At 35.3% G+C, this 20,809-nt stretch overlaps 1 protein-coding gene across 2 annotated transcripts in view; it reads right to left on the bottom strand.

Annotated features, from left to right (window-relative positions):
* Positions 1 to 14,453, bottom strand: part of THUMPD2 (THUMP domain containing 2) — a 33,112-nt gene extending 18,659 nt beyond the window's left edge. The window contains exons 1-5 of one of the 2 annotated variants that reach the window (XM_011970799.1): positions 14,329 to 14,453; positions 12,579 to 12,943; positions 11,252 to 11,329; positions 9,207 to 9,259; positions 4,460 to 4,547 (exon numbers count right to left, since the gene is read on the bottom strand). In XM_011970799.1, the coding sequence (XP_011826189.1) occupies positions 4,460 to 4,547; positions 9,207 to 9,259; positions 11,252 to 11,329; positions 12,579 to 12,926 (567 nt within the window). In that variant the 5' untranslated portion in view covers positions 12,927 to 12,943; positions 14,329 to 14,453. Of the gene's footprint in view, positions 1 to 4,459; positions 4,548 to 9,206; positions 9,260 to 11,251; positions 11,330 to 12,530; positions 12,944 to 14,318 lie in introns of both variants that reach the window. The other variant, XM_011970798.1, reaches the window with a different exon arrangement.
* Between the last annotated feature and the right edge of the window lie 6,356 nt (positions 14,454 to 20,809).

Raw genomic sequence — 20,809 nt, 5'->3', positions numbered from 1 at the left:
TATTTCGGCAGGTGTACATGCTGATGGGGATGACCCAGTAGAAGGAAAAATTTCTGAGTCTATAAGAGGGAACGGAATCCGGCACACAAGCATTAGCGTGGAACAAGGACAGTTCCCTTATTGTAACAACAATAAGGCAGAGTATGTAGGCATAGATTCTGGCATGTTGGTAGACTTGGTGAGGAGAACATGTAGAAGTTCTCTTCTGATTCTATTATTTTAGTCAAATAAGAAGGAAGGGAGCTTGAGAATGGCGTGAACCTGGGAGGCGGAGCTTGCAGTGAGCAGAGATTGCACCACTGCAGTCCAGCTTGGGCGATAGAGCAAGACTCCGTCTCAAAAAAAAAAAAAAAAAAAAAAAAAAAAGGGGAAAAAAAGGGATAAAAAGAAGGAACAGTTAAAAGTATGGGCAAGGAAATGACTATTTTTAAAATCCAAGCTGTGAAGGAGGGATGAGCACAGGTGGTAAGAATAGGGGTTGGGTCAAATGACTAGAGGGCCCTGTGGGGTTAAAGATTTGTGTTCGGGTAGCAGAGGAAGTAAATAGGAAAGAGGAGGTGGTTAAGAACAGGATTCCTGAAACTGAGATTTCTGGAAGAGATACCCTTCTGGGTATGACAAGGTCTAGGATGTGACTACAACAGATGAATAGGGAAGCCAAGAAATGAAGAGTAAGATTACTGAATGGTTACAGAGACCAAAGAATCATGATGCAATAATGGCCTGTACTCTTACAGGAATGAGAGGGAGAGAGCTCTGATTGGGGTGATCTGATGGCATGTGCTTCAAAGGCACTGTGAGGTTCTGGGCAGAAGGAAGAAAATAATTGTCTAGAAGGGGCAAGAAGGAGCAAGCAGGAACGTACCCCACTGTCAGGCCCAGTGGTGCTCGAGATAGGGGAGAAAAAACATCCACCACTTGTTATGTCTACAGAGGAAGCAGAGTCCTCAGGGGACAGCCAGGTTTCAGCCACAGCCATATGGTACCTAATGGAAAGAAACAAAATGTTCTTCAGGAGACAGAAGCCTTCCCTGGTACTAAATTTTAAAGAGAGTATCATACAAATCCCCCATGAAGGGGCAGTAAGGAGCAGAAGGAAAAATTTAAATGGAAATTTTGTTGTTAAATTGTTAACAGTATGAGAACCCATTTTTATTAGGATCTCAAATGTGCCATACACTGTGCTCCTTCTCTCCCATGATCTGTGTTCAATGATGTAATCTGACCTAAAGTATTTTTAAACGGCTTTATTTTACCTTAGGACCTTTTCTTGCCATGACACTTGTAGACACAGACTGAGGTAGAGAAGTATTTCTGCATACTTATAACAACATTTAAGATTTATAGAACTTGATTTCCCTTGTTATGATATGTAGGAAGGAGAACAGTTTATAGTACACATGATAAATAACGAACATCCCATTTTTAAATTTCATTTTTAGTGGCACTGGCCTACCCAAGACTGAGCTGTCTGTGTACTGCTCTGGGTACTAAGCTCCAAAGAGGGAAATGGATCAGGTTGGATACTGGGGTCACTCAGACTGTGGGTCACTACCACATTGCCTCCAAAAGAACTCTACCATGCCATTTCCCAGGTTCTTTAACAGACCTCCTTGGCCTGTGGTCACATTGAGAGACACATTTCTTACTTTTTGTAGTCTCAGGGAAAATTCATAGTAAGGAAAAGTTTTATCAAGCACTATCTTTGGATATTTTTGATCATTTACTTTTGACTTTTCTGAAAAACATGTTTATATTAAAACAAAGGTAACATTTCAAATGTGTGGGTGATTATGTAAATTTATACTTAAATACAAACTGGTGAAACCACTGGCAGTTTGGGAAAAAATTAACCATACCTCTTTCTTTATACTAAAAAAATCTGAACTAAAGATTTAAACCAAACAAACAAATAAAATCATGGGTTCTGGGTACCTGGTAATCTGAAAGAGGCTCCCTCCTCCACTCTCAACTCGAAGCTTTCTGCTTCTGCTGAGCCAAGTGATGCTCAGACCTAGAGGCAACTGGTGCTAAGAGAAGCCCAAGGCTCCGTCACAGTCCCAGAAAAAGGAAAGTGTGTGATGGGACCTCCCTGCTGTGGGTTGGGCAGTGATTAGAGAACAGCAGTGGAACCCAGAGGGGAGAATCAGTGGAACTAGGGAAGAGCTTGGTCTTCAGAGATCTATGGACCCAAAGAGAGGTCAGTGACTAGAGAAGTTTCCTCCAGGTATCTCAGCAGGACTGACAGATTCTCCTTACACTGCTGAGCCTGGGGTGCCAGAGATCCATTTGCCTTTTACCATTTATAGGATTCTGGCCGTTTAAAATACTTAACAGTCACATTTTAGCCCCAGCAAGCTAAAACAAAACACACAAACAAACAAAAACCAACGGCACATCTGAAAAAAAAGGAAGAGGTCCCTCAGTAGTTTTAGAGTAAATAAGCAGAATAATCAGAACACACACCTAGTAAAATAGAATTACTAATTACTGATCAATATTTGAATAAAAGAAGAGCTTTCAGAGATATTCAAATGTGACACACATACCTTTATGAAGCTAAAAAGCCATATTTTTAATCTAAAAATATAAATAAAATAGAGCATGTCTCTGTGACTCTTGTTGTAATTTGGAAGATAATGTTCAAGAATAACTCAAAATGCAAATATAAAGACATGGAAATCATGTCAAAAGGGTAGGAGACTTGGAGGATAGAACCAGGAAGCTTAACACGTTCCTAATAGGAATTTCAGAAGTAGGAAAGAGAGACTAGTTTAAAGTTAAATTCGTTAAATAGTCGAGGCAATAATTAAATAATGGAAGAAAAAGTGCTCAGGCCAGAGAAGTAAAAATAATAATTTTTATAATTATTATATATTCCAAATAGTAATTATAGTTCTAGTTATTAACTATAATTTTGGTATTAATAATTATAGTTATATTTATTATTATTACCAAAATGGCAGCTAATACTTAGAAACTTTCTGAATGTTAGACACTGTTCTAATCACTTTATTAATGCTAATTCATTTAATCTTGTCATGATCCCATGAGATATTACTACTCTTTTCATCTTGTAAATGAGAAACTGAGGCACAAAGATGTTAAGTATCCTGCCCAAAGCTTCCCAGCCAGTAAGTGGTGGCCAGAATCTAAGACTCACCACGGTCTGGGCTAAATAGAAAAGACATATACATAAGCATGTTCTGGTGACATTCCTGGGCTTTAAGATTAAAGACAAACACCTTATAAGTTTCCAAAAACAAGGAATCACGTAGTTATAAATGAAAATAAAAGAAAAATCCAACTGGCATGGTCTGCTCATCTGTGCCACCAGAAGCTAAATGACAATGGAATAGCATCTACAGACCTTTGAGAGAAAAGAACTGCAATTCAGGAATCCTATACCCAGCCAAGATAGGTATACGCAGATAACAGGAAGAAATTTGAAGATACAAAGAAATTCTGACAGTATATCATTAAATACCACATTTGAGAAAAATACCTAAGATAAGACTTTACCCAAGCAACAAGTAAACCAGAGCAGAAGCCTCAAACAGGGCAAGACAAATGATTAGCAAGTAACTTGATCAAACTAGCAAAAATAAGAGAAGGAAACAAAGTGTGAGAAGTTAGGAATAGAATAAAAATAGGAAGAATATAATCAAGTCTATCTGTCACAACATTTACTGAATTCTCTCACTGAAAGACCATCAGAGTGGGGTAAAAATAGCTGTGTGTTTGTAAGAAAATATGTAAAGCTGAAAAAAAAAAGCAGTGGCAAAGAAATATTAGGCTGATGCAAACAAAAAGGAGTGAAAATATTAGTAAGACAGTGAGACTTAAATTTAAACTTAACCAAGATAAATACGACTTAAGTAACAAAAGGCACACTTCACAATGATGTATTGACAGTCACGAACATGTATATACCAAGTCACATGGCAGCTGAATAATTCAACAACTCATAAAAATGCAAAAACTTAAAAAAATACAATATAATGAGATTTCAAAAACTTCTTTGAAAATGGGGCAGAGAAACACACGGTAAGTAAAAATAATGGAGAACATTTCTTCACTAGAAGATAAAATCATCTTACGTCCATAGAACATTTACAAAAATTGACCAAGATCTTGGTCATAGAAAAAAACTTAAAATTTAAGAATCAGAGGTTTTACAGGCCACATTTTCTAACTGTGACACAAAACATTAGAAATAATGAAATGTAGCTAACTTCTGACTCAGCCTTTTCACAGCCAAAATACTCTCAGAAGTTCAACAATATATAAAAGCATTACTGCAGCAGTTTGTAAGTATAATGGCAAAAAGAAAAGAAGTTAAATAAAAAGCGTTAAGAAAAGAAAAAGCAAGTAATACAAATATCCATCAGTAAGAGACCGTATAAGTTAATTATGAAAATAACTTTGCTATTAACAGGAAGGAAAACATTTTTCTTACCTTAATGTCAGCGAGAGATGCCATTGCCCACGCTATGGTAGATCGCAGTCCAGCTGTCTTGATGTAAGCTCTGCTGGCTAAAGGAACCCTACAAAGAAAAGAATCTGATTATATATTATTACACATTGAACAACAAGATATAAAAATGATTTACCTGTCCAAATCTGAGAATCATTTAAACATATTCATCCAACATACACTAAAGTATTCCCTAAGTTAGAGAATGTTTCAATCTTATTACAAAAATTCCTTCTCTAATGGGCACCTTGTCTACCCAGCCAGTGTGGAATTTCAGAAAGTTAAATTTTTAGACAACTGAAATTTACACTCTCATGTATTTAATGTATAAAAATGTAATTATACATGAGGAAAATCTTTCTTATACTTCCCTGTCTTCCCAGAGTAGACCTTTTCTTGCTGTCTGAAGTCATGAAGGGGAATATACTATTTTGTGATACAAATGTAGTATGGGAAGTAGAACTGAAGGGATGCTAACCCTTAAAATCTATTTTCTATAAAAAGTCCCTTTTGTAGGTCTGTTTTTTGGTTACTTGCATCTTCCCCAAAAGCTGAAATGAAACATGACATTGCACTGTCTAAAATAATTTACTGGATGATGGGCCAAACCAGACATCTCCCAAATCAGTTCAATGGTCTCCAACAAGCATCGCTTCACACTTTATCCTCCACCTCTTCAATGCCACCATCACATCAATGTTTCCAGATTTGATAGAAATTTTCAAAATGTCATCTATCATTTATATCTTTCCAACGCAATGAACAAGCAGAATCTCCTTGGAAATTTCAACTTTCCAGGCTTTTCTAGTTCACTTCTACAATTTGTTGGTAAGGTATGAAGACGTGATGTCAAGAACATGTGCTGGTTTGTTTTGGGGTAGGCTTGTTCCAAAACTACCAAGAGAGGTCTTCCACGAACTTTACGGAAAGCCACGATGTTCTTCAAACCCTCCTTCAAGTTGTTCAACAGAATTCTAGGTATGTGTGTTAAACATTTATTTCTTTCAGAATTTTGTCTCTCATTTTTCTTTGACTTTAACTTATCCTGTTTTTGTATTTGTTGCAAGCCTCTTAAAATCTGAGAACTAAATGACATATCCCTTTAAAGTAAAAGTGTAATTGTATACTTACTATTATAATGAGGAAGTTCTACATCGCAAACCCGTGGGAGTTTGGCTTTTTAATAAGGTTTTTTCAAGAAATAATTCACATTGTAAACAGTACTGTATACATACATTTGGAATCAGGGATGTAAACTGGCAGGTAGAAACACTATAAAATATTTTGGCCAGTGAATTTTGCTTCTGCAGGGAGAGCTTAGCAATTATCTTGCTATAAAACACAGTTTGCATTCTAGATACCAAAGCTATAATACACCGTTTACATTCTAGATGCCAAAACTATAAAACAGAGTTTGCATTCTAGATACCAAAAAGGGAGATGCGTATGGAAAACCAGTTTTGTCCATATATATGAAAAAAATGCTCTTCTAAGCAGCAGGAATTTATATGGAACCTTTCAAAGTTTCAACAACTATGTATATATTTTTGCTAATAGAAGTTTTTATGGGACATAATTCTGTCAATATTTGACAAAAGTGAATGTTCACATTTTGCTTAAACCTGGGCAAAATTATCTCATTACTTCAACAAAAGGACCCCATTATACCAGCATAATACAATTATTCAGAAGAAGGCATGTTCAGAAATAAACTCCTAGAAAATAAAAATGCTCTACTTTCACAGAATCTAGCTAACGTACACAGTTCAAAAATAAATGTGGTTTTTGATCTTCTTCTCTGCATGTGTGCATTTCTTTTTTATTCTCTTGTACACCTTGTACCACCAAAACAAAGATGTCCTAATCTATATGTCTAGCCTAGACTTGTTACCTGAACCCCCCAGATCTTTATCTTCAAATATGTACTTCAACATTTTTATGTGGAAGATAAGTAGTACAAAGTCAACAGGTATAAACTGAATACACTCTCCTGGATTTCACATATTGATATGTTTCTTCATTTTCTTGTGCCACTTACTACCCATATATTGGGTACCATAATCTAACTCTTCAGTCTAGACTTGTCACCTGAACTCTAGATCTGTAACTTCAAATATCTACTGGGACATTTTCCACTGAATACACTGTTTTCTTTTGCTACATTTTGTATCTCAGTGACTAATACCAGTATTTACTAATTGTTCAAATCAGAAATCTGAAATTATTCTAGACCCCTTAACTACTTTTTGATTTCATGGCCTTTTTGCTACCTCCAAGAGTTTAAATCCTCTCATTCTCTCTTTTTATTTCTCTTTCATTTAAAAATATTTTTTTCTTGGTAATATTTTTGAAATCAGAAATCTGATCACTTCACTCTTCTGCTTCAAATTCTTATTGCTTTTAGGATAAAATCCAAGCTGTTTAACATACTTACAAGGCACTTCATGGCTTACTTCTAATTTTCTACCACTTTCTCTATGTCTCATCTACACTGAAACTACCTGCCATGCCCCATGTAAATCCAGCTTCCTTATACCTTGTGCCTTTGCACAGGTTCCTTGCCGTAATATCCTTTCCTTCTCTTGTCCACATGACATACCCTTTCTTATTGCTGTCAAGTCTCCTCTTAGGGACAATCTTTTATCTTTTTGCTCACAGGTCCTCAATTAGAGTTAGGTTCTCTTTCCTAACTCTAGTCAAGCATTTATCACAGATCTGTGCTACCACTGGATTGAATTCCTTGAAATTAATACTCATCTTTTTTGTCTTTGAACTTTGGGCATCTAGCACAATTTTTTTGCATACAGTAACTGTACAACTGATGCTTCAACTAAAATTAATTGAACTCATCTTACTCCAGTAAATGTCTCTGCCCTCCCCTCCTACTTGCTGAAGTGTTTCAAAAATAAAAAAGTTGAAATTTATTCAATGATTACTGTATCCTAGAAACAGTAGCAAAGATTTTCATGTGGGTTATCTCATTTAATTCCAAGGATGAAGCTGTAAAGTAGGTACTATTATTTTCTTGATTTTATAGCAGAGAAATATGATAATTTGTCTAAACTTGCAGAGTTATAAGAATTTGTGAAGACAGAATTCAAGTCCACAGTTCTTATCTGCTATGCTATACTGTAGTAGGTGATGCGTATAGTGTGGCACCAGCTATAAAACAGTTAATGCTTCATGGGGCTATTGATATCCAAATGGTTTTTTTCTTTAAAGAAAGTAAAGCTCAAAATATGAACAATGTCTTTAGGAACTTGGGACAAATTTTTATGTGATCCTCTAACTTCATGGCTGCTCTCTACTTTGTTTCATCATTTCTGACTTTCTTCTGTTGTTAGGTCACCAGGTTGCAGTTTCTGATATCCACTGTCACTTCTCTTGTCCAGTACTGTGTGTTGTGCAAGTCTTCATGTCTCCCCTTTTCATGTCCCAGCAAATTGTTCTTTTTAGTCAACTCATCACTGAGACTGCTTCCTTCCTACACTGAGATAGTCAAACTGACTGAACACAGAGCATCTATTGTAACCTCATTTTCAACCAGTGCTCACTCAAGGCCTGAGTCTGAATTTTCAGACATTATCTTTTATTTGTAAACTTTAAGGTACATTATCAATTATTATTTGAAATGCCATGGCATGACATCTTGAATGTTTCTAGCAAGCATTAAAATAATTTTAAATAATCAAATACCTTTTAAAAACATTAAGGTTATACTAAAGAGCACAAAATTTAGCATTTTTATATATAATAATTTAAAAATGAGTTATTTTATTTGGTGGTAAGAATCTAATTAATACCACCTCAGCACTGCTAGGGGTAAGATACTCTTCCTAAATTTTTTTGTTTTCTGGAGACGGAGTCTTGCTGTCACCTAGGCTAGAGTACAGTGGCGCAAATTTTGGCTCACGGCCACCTCCGCCTCCCAGGTTCAAGTGATTCTCCTGCCTCAGCCTCCTGAGTAGCTGGGATTACAGGCACCCACCACCACACCCAGCTAATTTTTGTATTTTTAGTAGAGACAGGATTTCACCATGTTGGTCAGGCTGGTCTCGAACTTCTAACCTCGTGATCTGCTTGCCTCAGCCTCCCAAAGAGCTGGGATTACAGGCATGAGCCACTGCGCCTGGTATCTAAGTAAATTTTTTAGATGCTTAGGCTCACTTTTTGGGGGTCAAAATATTATTAAAAATTAACTACTTTATAAATTTAAAAATGCATACATTTTATATTTTGCTTGTTTTGCTAGTGTTTCCTACTTTTGTCTTGGTGACCATCAATAATTATACTTATTATTATAATTGCTGAAATATGTCCATCTTTTAGTTTTCCCCACCCTTTCTGTCTTTAAAATTGTCATAGAATTTTAAAAAGCCAGATAGGCAAAATTGTTCAATTAAAGGCACTGGAGTAGGGCAGCCTAGAAGCATTTTAGGTGTAGTTATAGGGCTGTGAAAATCATTTAATAATAGAACTAGACATAATTTTCAGTATTAATCATGTAATCAGTAGATTACCATGACCAAATATTTCCCAGCTCTAACTGGTCAGTTCAAATTACATCCACTAAGTTCCATGAAAATATTTTATTGTCTTAAGCAAAGAATTCAAATGCTTTGCCTTTAGCCTTCTCTATCAATGCTTCATTCATGCTATAAATAAAAAACATAAATTCTGAATTTAACAATCCGTCCTATGGGACAAACTTGAAGCTTAGAATATCTACCTGAACACAGGAATCCCCACCACAGAGTAAACATCATTTAGATGTATAAAGATCTGAAAGAATAAACACAGAAGTTAGAATGGAATAAGAAACATCATTACCAAAGTACTGACAATTTGAAATTTCCATTTTAAACTTACATGACCTATGTTTTAAAAAGAAACTCCAAGGCCTTATTCATCATATCTAGAAAAAAAAAGTTCCATAATCTTTTTTTTTCTTAAGCAGAAGGAAACTAAATTTTAAGTACATTTCATAGAAAAATGCTGAGGTCAATTTGTTATACAGGAGAGTCATGTTAACAAACAACTCAAAACCAACTTTCTTCCTAGAGATTCTCGGAATTATCATAACTGGACCAGACTTCAGTATTTTGTGTTAGAGAAGATTTTCTAAATCCACCCTAATTCTAGCCTCAAACAGGATGCGAGGCCACACAGGGTTATCAGAGGCTGCAAATACTTTCAGGGTAACAGAAAACTTTGTTTAGGTCAAATGTATGGCAGCAAGGGTCCTCTTTTCTCTATAGGTAAGTTTCTGTCTCTCTTTATTTTCTTTCTTCTGTTAGGTCAAGAAGAGTATTTAGGTGCCCCACATTATAATTAGTAGCCAACACAAATTTTAAAAGCTAGAATCTTTCTTTTGTAGCCTGATAAGGTTTACAGAATATTTTAAATGCTGTTTTGAATCTCAAGAATATCTGGTCCCCGACAAGTTCATTCCAAGATAACTTTAAATATTAGCAGCTTAATCAGAATTATTCCAAAATTGATTACTTTCATCAAGAAAAGACTTACCTGGAGTGATTCCATTTGGTCAATTTAATTACTTAACTGATACATCACAGCTAAACTTCCCAATTTTATACATTATGCATTTTAGCAAAATTATTAGAATTATTTTCTATTGACAATTTATTCTAAAGATATGACATGTTAACATATTGAATGTTATTAAGAATAGCCTCTCCCACTATAAATGTTTTCCTATCAATTTTGCAGATGGAAATTTGTTGAGATTTCATTCTTCTGTCAATTTTTTAGTCATAAATTTTACTACGTGTGATTTTTGTGTTTCCAATTTTGTGTTAATTATTTCTATCCATAATAGCTATTAATTGCATTAAATGGCTGATAGGAATTGAATTTGCTATATTTACTCATGAGATAATCTATGAGAAAAACAATTCTGAGACAACGAGAGACTCAGGGAGATGGGGACGAGAAAGCCACAGAGAAGAGATGACTAAGAATTGGAAAGGGGCAGGTAAGAGAAAGATACTTGTATGTCAAAACATTCTTGGGATCAAAATATTTAGTATGACAAACAATAAAAAATATATACCAGGCATTTTTTTTAAAGTGAAAAATGTCAGACAAAAGCAAATCTAAAAATAAAACAACACACAATGTTCTGATTTGTCCAGTTATTACTCCATTTAAACCTAAATAACAAGTGATAAATAAATTTATGAATTAATCATGAAAATTATTGGTTATATGTCAACTTTATAAGATGGCTTTCAAAAAATAGCAAAGAATATTTTTTGTTTCCCCATACAAATAGTTGTTCCAATTAAAAATAGTGTAACCTTATTAAATTAATTTTGGAAAATAAAAACATAATCCCATATCCATAACAAAGCCACTATTAACACATACTATTGAATTTTGTGCAGGACTTTTGTTGTTATCCATTTTTTAACATTAGCTAAAGTTTTTTAAATCATAAATTGTGTGTATTATAGAGACTATAGAGAACATCGCTGTAACCTCATAATAATAAATGTTTTTTCTTCAACTGTGACCAGATAACTTCATTCCAAAAAATCTTTTCTTGGAGTTTGGATAAGATATTTTCACAGTGAAAACTGCTGGCAAAACTATCTGTATTATTGTAATACTAAAGATAAAATGGACTGCTGGATCCCTGTCGATATACTTTTTACAACTGTAAAATAAAACGGAAAGGTATGATAAGAATACAGGACATGGTCTTTAAAGAATTAGGTTACAAGTATACAAAATAAAATAAATACTCATTACCTCTAATTTTGGATTCCTCAAATCTGCTTTCCATCCAAAGTGTTTCATAACAGCAATTCCAATTACTCTTCCTACCTCCTGGAAAAGTAGCAAGTTAAAGAAAAGAATACTAAAAATGAAAATTTTAAGTTTAAATGTAAGCAAAACTAGCAGAGAAGCCTATAAGAAAATCAAGTCAGGCTATCTGACAGTAATTTAGAGTTCTGATATTAAAATCGTACATGAAAGCATTTTCTATTCCAGGCAGTAAGGCTGTATTTTATCTGCCCTAGCCCCCAGTACACTCCATGGCATTAACGTCTACTCATGCATAATCTCTATTCTTGTAATTTTAGGCATATGAAATAACTAGATTATGACCTGATAAATATGATCATTCTGGGTTTCAGGAAACAGATGCAAGCTGAAAGATAACTATTTCAGCTACTATAAGCCTATGTGTTTAAAAATTACCAGATTAGTATCATTAGACTCACCCTTTAGGGTCTGACTGATTTTAAGGTTGATAAAGTATTCAGACCAATGGCCTTTAACATCACTGAACTTTGTAAGGGCCAACTGATGAGGTTTGGTGATGGCCAATTTGTGGTGTTCACTCTTCTCTATATTGCTGAGACTTCACATGCATTTGCAGTCTAGGTCCTGGTGACAATCCCATGTACAGGACCTGTGCAGAGTAGTCACTGAATAAGCACAAAGCTGAACTGAAGAGAAACCCCAAAAGCTGAGGACTATGGTATCAGGATTTCCAAATACAAAGGACATCTGTAGATTTAAGGAAATTTTTAGGCACAAAGTATAAGAAAGGAATTACTTGGAATGGCATACCATTCCTCTTAAACATCTGAGGGAAAATTAAAAGGAAAATGTAGTTTTAAAGATATTTAATTCCATAAGAACTAATTGTCTGGGCCTAGTTATTCGTTCTGTGAGAGGTTTGCATCTCATTTTCAATCTAAAGAGTAAGTAATTCTTGAAAAAAAATGGGATCCACAGGCCAGGTGTGGTGGCTCCTGCCTGTAATCCCAGCACTTTGGGAGGCTGAGGTGGGTGGATTACTTGAGGTCAGGAGTTCAAGACCAGCCTGACCAATGTGAAACCGTCTCTACTAAAAATACAAAAATTAGCTGGGTGTGGTGGCGCACACCTGTGATCCCAGCTACTCAGGAGGCTGAGGCAAGGGATCACTTGAACCTGGGAGGCAGAGGTTGCAGTGAGCCAGATCGTGCCACTGTATTCCAGCCTGGGCGACAGACTCCACTTTGGGATGCAAGCATACCTGTGCAGTTAAGGCCTTTCCAATAGTTCCACTGCAGCGACAAGATACTCTGAAAGTCAAGTCCTTCTGATTATGAGTATCAATTGCTTTCTCTATGTCATTCCGAAATTCTTCTTCTTGAAAGTTTTCACTTTTAGTGGTAAAATCTCTTTGCTCCAGAGTTTCTTCTTCTATTTGTTTTTCCAGCTGGCAGTCCCTATTCTCTTCTATCTTTTGCATTTGTTCTATTTTTAATTTCTTTGCAATGATGATTTCATTTTCTCCCACTTTTCTTTTTAGTTGGTTATCATCTCTCTGAGAAAGTTTTTCCTTTTTTGCATCAAGTTCAAGAAGATTTTTCCAGATTGAAATGGCATTCAACCAATTTCCTGGATCTTCATTTATAAGTCTTTGCATTTCGTTAAGTAGTTTTCCTAAATAAGAAAAATCTTGTTGATCCTATATTGAAGCTTTAAAGGCTATCTATTACAATCATCACCCCCAAATTCCATTACCTTTATTTCTTTGAATTTTTATTAAATTGCTACATGAATAACTTCACTTCCATTTGGAGTTTATATTCCATTTACCTAAGAATATTGTGCAGAATAAAGTTCATTCTTATATTGCATATATAGCATCCACACTGTGTTAAAATTTCTATAGAATTACCATATAATAACCTAGAAAGATTATTTGTGCTATGGTAATATATGTATCTCTTCAACATATACATAGACCTAGAGTGTATATCAACCCTTAAATAATGGTGATCTTGCCTATAAAAATTAAGTTTTTATAAGAAAAGAATAAATTGAAAAACTCAGCTCAGAAACAGAGGAGCTGAATCTTGGGCCTGTTACATTTTAGCCCACACCATATTAATAAGTATATTATAGTGCGTTTCCATAAAGTAACTCACAATCCATTCATAGCTTAGCATACTGCCAGTATGCTCAGCAAAGTTTAATCTTCTCTTGATGAACCAGGGTCATCAAGATGATCCAAAAATTACTGTAGTTCCTTAAAGATGAATGTGTGTAGAGTACTGGGAGGAATTATATTTACCCCACAGTATAATACTTTGGGATTTGCTTTAAAACAATTTTTTCTGCTTGGTCTTGATTTCTTGCCATTTGCATCTTTCTTAAAATAGTTTATTATAGGCTATAAATACATGATCTCTTATGTAATTCAAATTGAAGTTTAAGGCAGCGTTTAAACCTGCAGTGTCTGACCATGTTTTGTTGTTTTTATCAAGATCCATATGTTGTTTTAGTAGCATATTTATAAAATTTAGAGAGTGGACAAGAAATCTCTTATGCCCCCTTTACCTCTAATGCTTGATAAGCGGGCATAAGTTTATCAAAAACATTTAAGGTCCCAGAAATAAAAATTTTTTCTATGCAGTATTTTTCCAATTATATCACACAGTTAAAATGTACAATATGACAATTTTCACTGATTTACTATTAAAATAACACATTTTGGATTACTGCATGTTTCTAAATCCAAATAAATGCAACTGACCGTATATATCTCTAGAGAAGGTACCTGATCATAATTCTCAAAGAAGAAATGTGGCTTAGGACATTAAAATCTCATAAAAAAGGCAGCACGCAGGTTGCAAAGAGAAGAAATATTCTACTATAATCAGGTGATACTATTCAGGAAATACACAATTAATGATCCCACACATGTCAATGAATATTAAAGTGTAAAATGGCTACATATTAATTATCAAGCAGAAAATGTTGGAGTACAATGTGTCATGTGGGTAAAAGCAACACACATATGGATATGCCATACCTTTACTTACAGAAGAAATAAGGGGAAACTGCTTTTTAATCAGCAAAAATAATCTTTCGGCAGATTTTAATTTCTTCAACATATTCAAATCAGAACAGGTGGTGAAAAAAACCTTTCCTGAAATATATTCAACCTAGAAATAAAAAAACAGCTTTCAATGTAGTCCAGTGTCAGTGTAAAAATGGTATTTTTTCCCTCTTAAGGTACAGCATTTAAATTAAAAATAAAAATAACCATTTCTGAAGTATCTACTATTTGTCAGGCTCTGTACTAGGAACTCTGAATAAGTACTTTCCTCCTCACCCTTATAACAACCCTCTAAGGTAGATCCTATCACCACCAAAAGTAGACAAAGGTATAATGTACTAGACAATTAGGTGTCTAGCCCAAGGTGGATATTTATTGAAGACTTACCTGTAGGCTACCAGGAAGCATAAAACATATATTCTGAATAATAGACACACACTGACATACACATTAAAACATAAGATTTATAAGACAATAACTTGAATTAAACCCAGAAGAAAACGAAAAGTTTTAACATTATAATGCATTGACAAGCTGTAAGTACACTAAGTAGAAATGAATATGAAAGCAGACATTATAAAGAGTCTTCGGAAAGAATCCTGTAAGGTTTGGGAAGAAGGATTCTAATAAAAGAACAAGGGGCAGATGCAGAAGTGGGAATGAAAACCTGGCTGAAGTAAACTGTAAGCAACATTTGCTGTATTATGCTGATTGATAGTGTCAGGTGGATGGATGATGTAGTTTAGGCCAGCCTGACAAATGGTCATGAAATTTTGAGTACCACGAATGGTAATGGTCAACCATTATAGACTTTTGATGAAAACTGTGACAGCACTGAATTAGCTGACAGAAAAAATTACTTTACAAGAGGCATAAAGGACTGAGTGTAGAATGTGATGCTAGAGGGAGCAGGAGGTTACTGAGGTAGAAATGATGAGATACTTGGCTGCAGAAACTGGATAACGAGTAGAAGCAAGACATATGCATCAAACAGAAACAGGTTTTGGAGAAAGGATGGATACGTGGCAAGAGAAGGAAAATGAAAAGAGCACTGACTCACAGGAAGCCTAATATGCTGTGACAAAGGGTGCTCAATACCAATGGAATCTTAACTCTTTTAGGGTCATCCCAACCCTTTTAAGTCCAGGATGGATGTGGGCTCTCTTGGAGCTCTCTTTTTAGCAGTGGCCAACAATTGAATAGGATGGTTCTAAATAATCTCCTAGAACTCGGACACCAGGGACTGTGGGGTTTCTTGTGTTAAGGCAGCTACCATCCATGGGTACTTGAACTCCAAGGGTTTTTGCTTGTTTTGGATCTGACAAGATCTAATTAAACTCTTGGAATGGTAATTTCTGGGGTTGCTACTCCAGGCTGATGAAAGAGAATCTCTCCTGAAGAAGCCCTAGATTGGCACCAATTAAAACTCAAATAGCTTACAGCAATGCAGCTGACCAAAATAGATGGAGGAACAGACAATGACACTATGGGAGGAAGCAGGGAATGAAAAGCACATTTAGGAATCAATATATAAGGGGATACTGAAGTAACCAAAACCAGAACTTCTGGTTTCTAGAATTTACTTCTTTCTTATTACATAGGTGACATTTCCCCAAAACTAAAGTATATACTTCAAAATGCTAAGAAACTTGAAAACAAAGTTTTAAAAAGTAAATTATCAAAAATTCGTAAGTTAGCTGACATAAGAATACAGTTGATACTAAAGCCATCGCAGAACAATTTAACTGACGAAATACTTTGCCAAGATTCTGGGGGAACAGGACTAAATATTTTACTGAAAATGTTTGGTTTTAAGTTTCAAATTCTGTAAACAAGTAAAATGATGCGCAAAGATCTAGACCAGTGACTTTAACCTAGACAGTCAGTGATCTAGATATTATAGTTACTTAATTGTACGAAGATCTTCTTTTCTTATTCAAATATCAAGGGAAGCATTTTATCTGATCAGCTTTCTCTAACATATATACATAAAATATATTTATATTTTAAAAATGTATATTTACATTTAAATATATATATATTTCCCCCTGGGGCCAGTGGTTTCCAAAAAGAATATGACTATCAAGTTAATTAAGAGGACCCAAAAAGTTTATTTAGAACATCAGATCATAAGAATAGTATGTTAGTGCAGTAAAATGCCAAATACATTCTCGAAACCCAAAACTGCAACATTATTCTAAGAATTATACATTCTCAAAACCAAAAGCAGCAACATTATTCTATGAATTATCATAAGGCCTACATTTCTTTTAGAAGTAATAAGCATGTTATCAGAAGTAGAGCAGGTCCTTGAATAACACTGTTTTGTTCAACATTGTTTCATCATGATATTGATAAGAAAAAATACCAATTCCCAGCCAGGGCTACTGTCCAGGTGAACCATGTCTGCATGGGTTTTCCCTGAGTACCCCAGTTTCCTCTGACATCTCAGAGTGTGCCTGTTATGTCACTGGTATGTTTACATGGTCCCAGTGCAAGTAAATGTGGGTGCGTGGGAGTGCGCCGGGGAATGGGATGGCATCCTATGCAGGGCTGGTTCCCACCTTGTCCCCTGAGCTGCCAGGATAGGCCCTGGCCAGTGACAACCATGGAATAACTGAACTGGAATAGATGGATAAATAATTATCCTACTTGTTTTTATCAATCTTTCTTAAATGTATGTATAGCTTACATTTATTTCAATGTTTAACATTAGAAGAGTTATTTCAGCATTTACTATTAGAAGTATTCTAAATAACCTCTTTATTTAGAAGTCTGTGAAATTTTTGCGACTAGAAATATACTGTAGGAACTCTTGTTTATTTCAATTAGCCTATGGTAAAAATGATTTAATTATACATCCTTTTGCTTGAAGTCAAAGTTTCCAGGAACCTACTGATGACATTAAATGAAGACTTACTGTAGTTTAATAAATTGTAAAATAGTAGTAACTGTGAGAATCAAATAATCCTATCTGTGAATGCACTGAAACAGTTCACTCTTTGTGAAGACAGGTATTATATCTTAAAACAGTAGGGAGAATTAATTTTAGTGCTTATGATTTCAAGAACTGCTGAAGCTACTAATTCTCTTTTTCTTTAGTTTATTTCTTGTAACTATTCATATTTAATTACAACACTCAGGGAGAAATAAGGCATTCGGAATATTTTGTTCTCAAGTTTCTCACCTGAAAATTTATTTATATATAAAATCTAGTTTTTTCTATCTAGAATTAAATCATAACCAAGTGTCTAAAAACACCTGGTTTTATGTATAACACTTCCGAAGATGAAATAACAGCCTTTATTAAGTAATAACAGCTCTATTTTCTACTAGATTATCTAAACATTATTTTTCCTTTCTTTTAAAATTCGCGGATTAAAATTTAACACCAAGATTAAAAGTTTAAATCTAGGGTGAAAGTGGTAGCTCATGCCTATAATTCCAGTGCTTTGGGAGGCCCAAGTGGGAGGACTGCTTGAGCCCAGGAGTTTGAGACCAGCCTGGACAACACAGTGAGACCCTGTCTGTACAAAAAGTAAATGAGTTGGGCATGGTAGCATGTGCTTGCAGTTCAAGAGGCTACTTGGAAGGGTAAGGTGGGAGGATTGCTTGAGCTGGGGAAATAAGGCTGCAGTGATCTGTGATCACGCCACTGTTCTTTAGCCTGAGTGATAGAGCCTGATCCTGTGACAAGTTTTTTAAAAAAGTCTAAATCTACGCAAAAACATATCATGATATAGGGAGGTACCAAAGGTCTCCTAATTCTACAGAGGCCAGTTTCAGAACTAATTTGAAAGTGCTAAGTGATGGGTTAATGTGGTATTTGAGTTTGTTTTGGTTTATTTTAGAAGAAGGAATTCAAAAATATGTTTCACTTAATTTGTAAAAAGGATATTCAGCTGGGCATGGTAGCTAATGCCTGTAATCCCAGCACTTTGGGAGGCCAAGGTGGGCGGATCACTTGAAGTCTGGAGTTCAAGACCAGCCTGGCCAATATGTTTAGTAGAAACCCTGTCTCTATTAAAGATACAAAAATTAGCTAGGCACCTGTAATCCCAGCTACTTGGGAGGCTGAGGCAGGAGAATTGCTTGAATCTGGGAGGTGGAGGTTGCAGTGAGCCAAGACCACGCCACTGCACTCCAGCCTGGGTGACAGAGTAAGACTCTGTTAAAAAAAAAAAAAAAAAAAGAGGCATTCAATTTAAAGTGAATGCAGAGAATCTTTAAGGCAACCTTATGCAATTATTCCATTAAATGAAAATAACTATGAAATAATCTGACTTTCTGCTTAACTCGACCCCACTACCCTCGACTATGATGACACCATTAAAAAAACAAAAATTTACGTGGCCTATTCAGGACCTGTGTTAATAGTGTTTGATATGTGAGTTTACAAAGACCAATGAATCAACTGACAAGACTTTTCTGGTGAACTGACATTAGAGACATCTCTACAACATTCAGTTTTATCTTAAAATAACTGTTCCTACTATTAGTCTTACAATAAATAGCAGTACTTAATACATTAAACATCATTATAAAGTAAAGCTTAATTTTTCTCAATATATTAATTTCTTCAAAGTAGTCTAAGTGATATGTGTTTGTAGATACATAAATTAAATATTTAACATCATCCAGGGACTTATGAAGAAATTTGCTTTACAACCAGAAGGCAGAAAAAACATCAAACTTGAATCTGACCAAGTTCTAGATACAACTTACAGGATTTCAACTTGTAGGAAATACAGAGGATAGAGGAACATGTTAAACTACACCATGCAGACTCAGCATACTATTTTTTTTCTTTTTTTTTTTTTTTTGAGATGGAGTCTTGCTCTGTTGCCCAGGCTGGACTGCAGTGGCGTGATCTTGGCTCACTGCAACCTCCGCCTCCAGGGTTCAAGCAATTCTCCTGCCTCAACCTCTTGAATAGCCGGGACTACAGGTGTGCACCACCACACCTGGCTAACTTTTTGTATTTTTAGTAGAGACGGGGTTTCACCATGTTGACCAGGCTGGTCTTGAACTCCTGACCTCAGGTAATCCGCCCACCTTGGCCTCCCAAAGCACTGGGATTACAGGCGTGAGTCACCGCACCAGGCTAGACTCAGCATACTATTTTGTTTACTTCTGTATATTTCTGAAATTCTCCATGATAGAAAGCTAAAGAGAACACACAGGAAATTTTCCACTGCAAGCTGTGTGTTGGAGTTACCTGGGAGGGCAGCATGTTTTCATGTTAAAATGGTATCACCTGGGCTTACCAGCCGCCCTGTTAAAAGAAAACCTTTTGGGGCTGGCACCCAGAAATACTCATTTTCAACTAGCTTCCCCAGTGATTCTTATGTTCATCAAAATTGGAAAAACACTGATTAAAATGAGGTGACTACTTTCTTAATCATTCTTGAATTAATCTGTTTTGTAAATTTAGATTTTAGAATATTAACTTCCTTGATGTGATCCAAAGTTTCTAACACTCTCTTGTCACTAAAAGAATGTTTTCAGTATTACTACACAACTCATTGTATGGGAACTAAAATTTATTGAGCACCAACTATTTGCTAGGCATCATGCTACCTGTGCTATCTTTGTTTCAGTGATTACATTAATCCTTTAAAGTAGCTATCATCTCTATTTTACATTCAAGACAATTGAGGCTCAGAAATTTGAGTAATTTGCCCAAAGTTACATATCTACTACAGAAATATATAAGATCTGCACACAGGTCTTTTGATTCTAAAGCCCATACATACTCTACCATGGTGTTACAAAAATAAACTACATCCAATGTTCCAGGGCAGATTCCCACGGTAACTTAGCCTAGTGGTAAAGCACACAGGCTTTAAAACTAGAAAGGCTCCAGACACAAGTCCCAATCTTCTCTTTTTTTGTAAAATATGGAGGTAAAAGTCTATTACATAGGAGTCTTTTGAAGATTAAATCATAACATGCACATAACTTGTCTAACATTTTAAGTGCTTAATAAATGTTAGTTGTCATCACTGTTATTTCAGGATTGCCTTAACTTTGAGAGTTCATTTTGTATCAGAGCAACTGAGGTGGAATTTCAGAGATTATCTGTTCAGATCCCATTTCCGGACCTATCTATCCTTCAAACATACAAGAGCAGAATATGGAAATTCCCAAATCTACTGGCATTTAAGTACTCTCACTGTCACAAAGTTTTCCCTATAGGTAATTGAATTTTCTTCCTGGTAATAAAGTTTTCCCAATTTCATTTGTCTTTAGAGAAGATGGAGAACAAGCAGAGAGTCTTTCTTTTTTCTAATAAACCTACATATTCAACTGGGCCAAGCCATCTCTTTCACACCAAGCACTCTAAGTCAGCATTTGAAAAAACAAACCAGCGCAGCCCTATATGTCATGGGCCTGGTTTGAACGTGATTATATACTCATTCTTGATTTCCCAGCTCAGGTTTGAATCCCATCTTTGCGATTTT

Source organism: Mandrillus leucophaeus, unplaced genomic scaffold (assembly GCF_000951045.1).
Source record: "Mandrillus leucophaeus isolate KB7577 unplaced genomic scaffold, Mleu.le_1.0 Scaffold974, whole genome shotgun sequence".
NCBI lineage: Eukaryota > Metazoa > Chordata > Mammalia > Primates > Cercopithecidae > Mandrillus > Mandrillus leucophaeus.
Note: the sequence above shows the minus strand (reverse complement) of the source record. Positions and strands in the feature narration are given on the sequence as shown.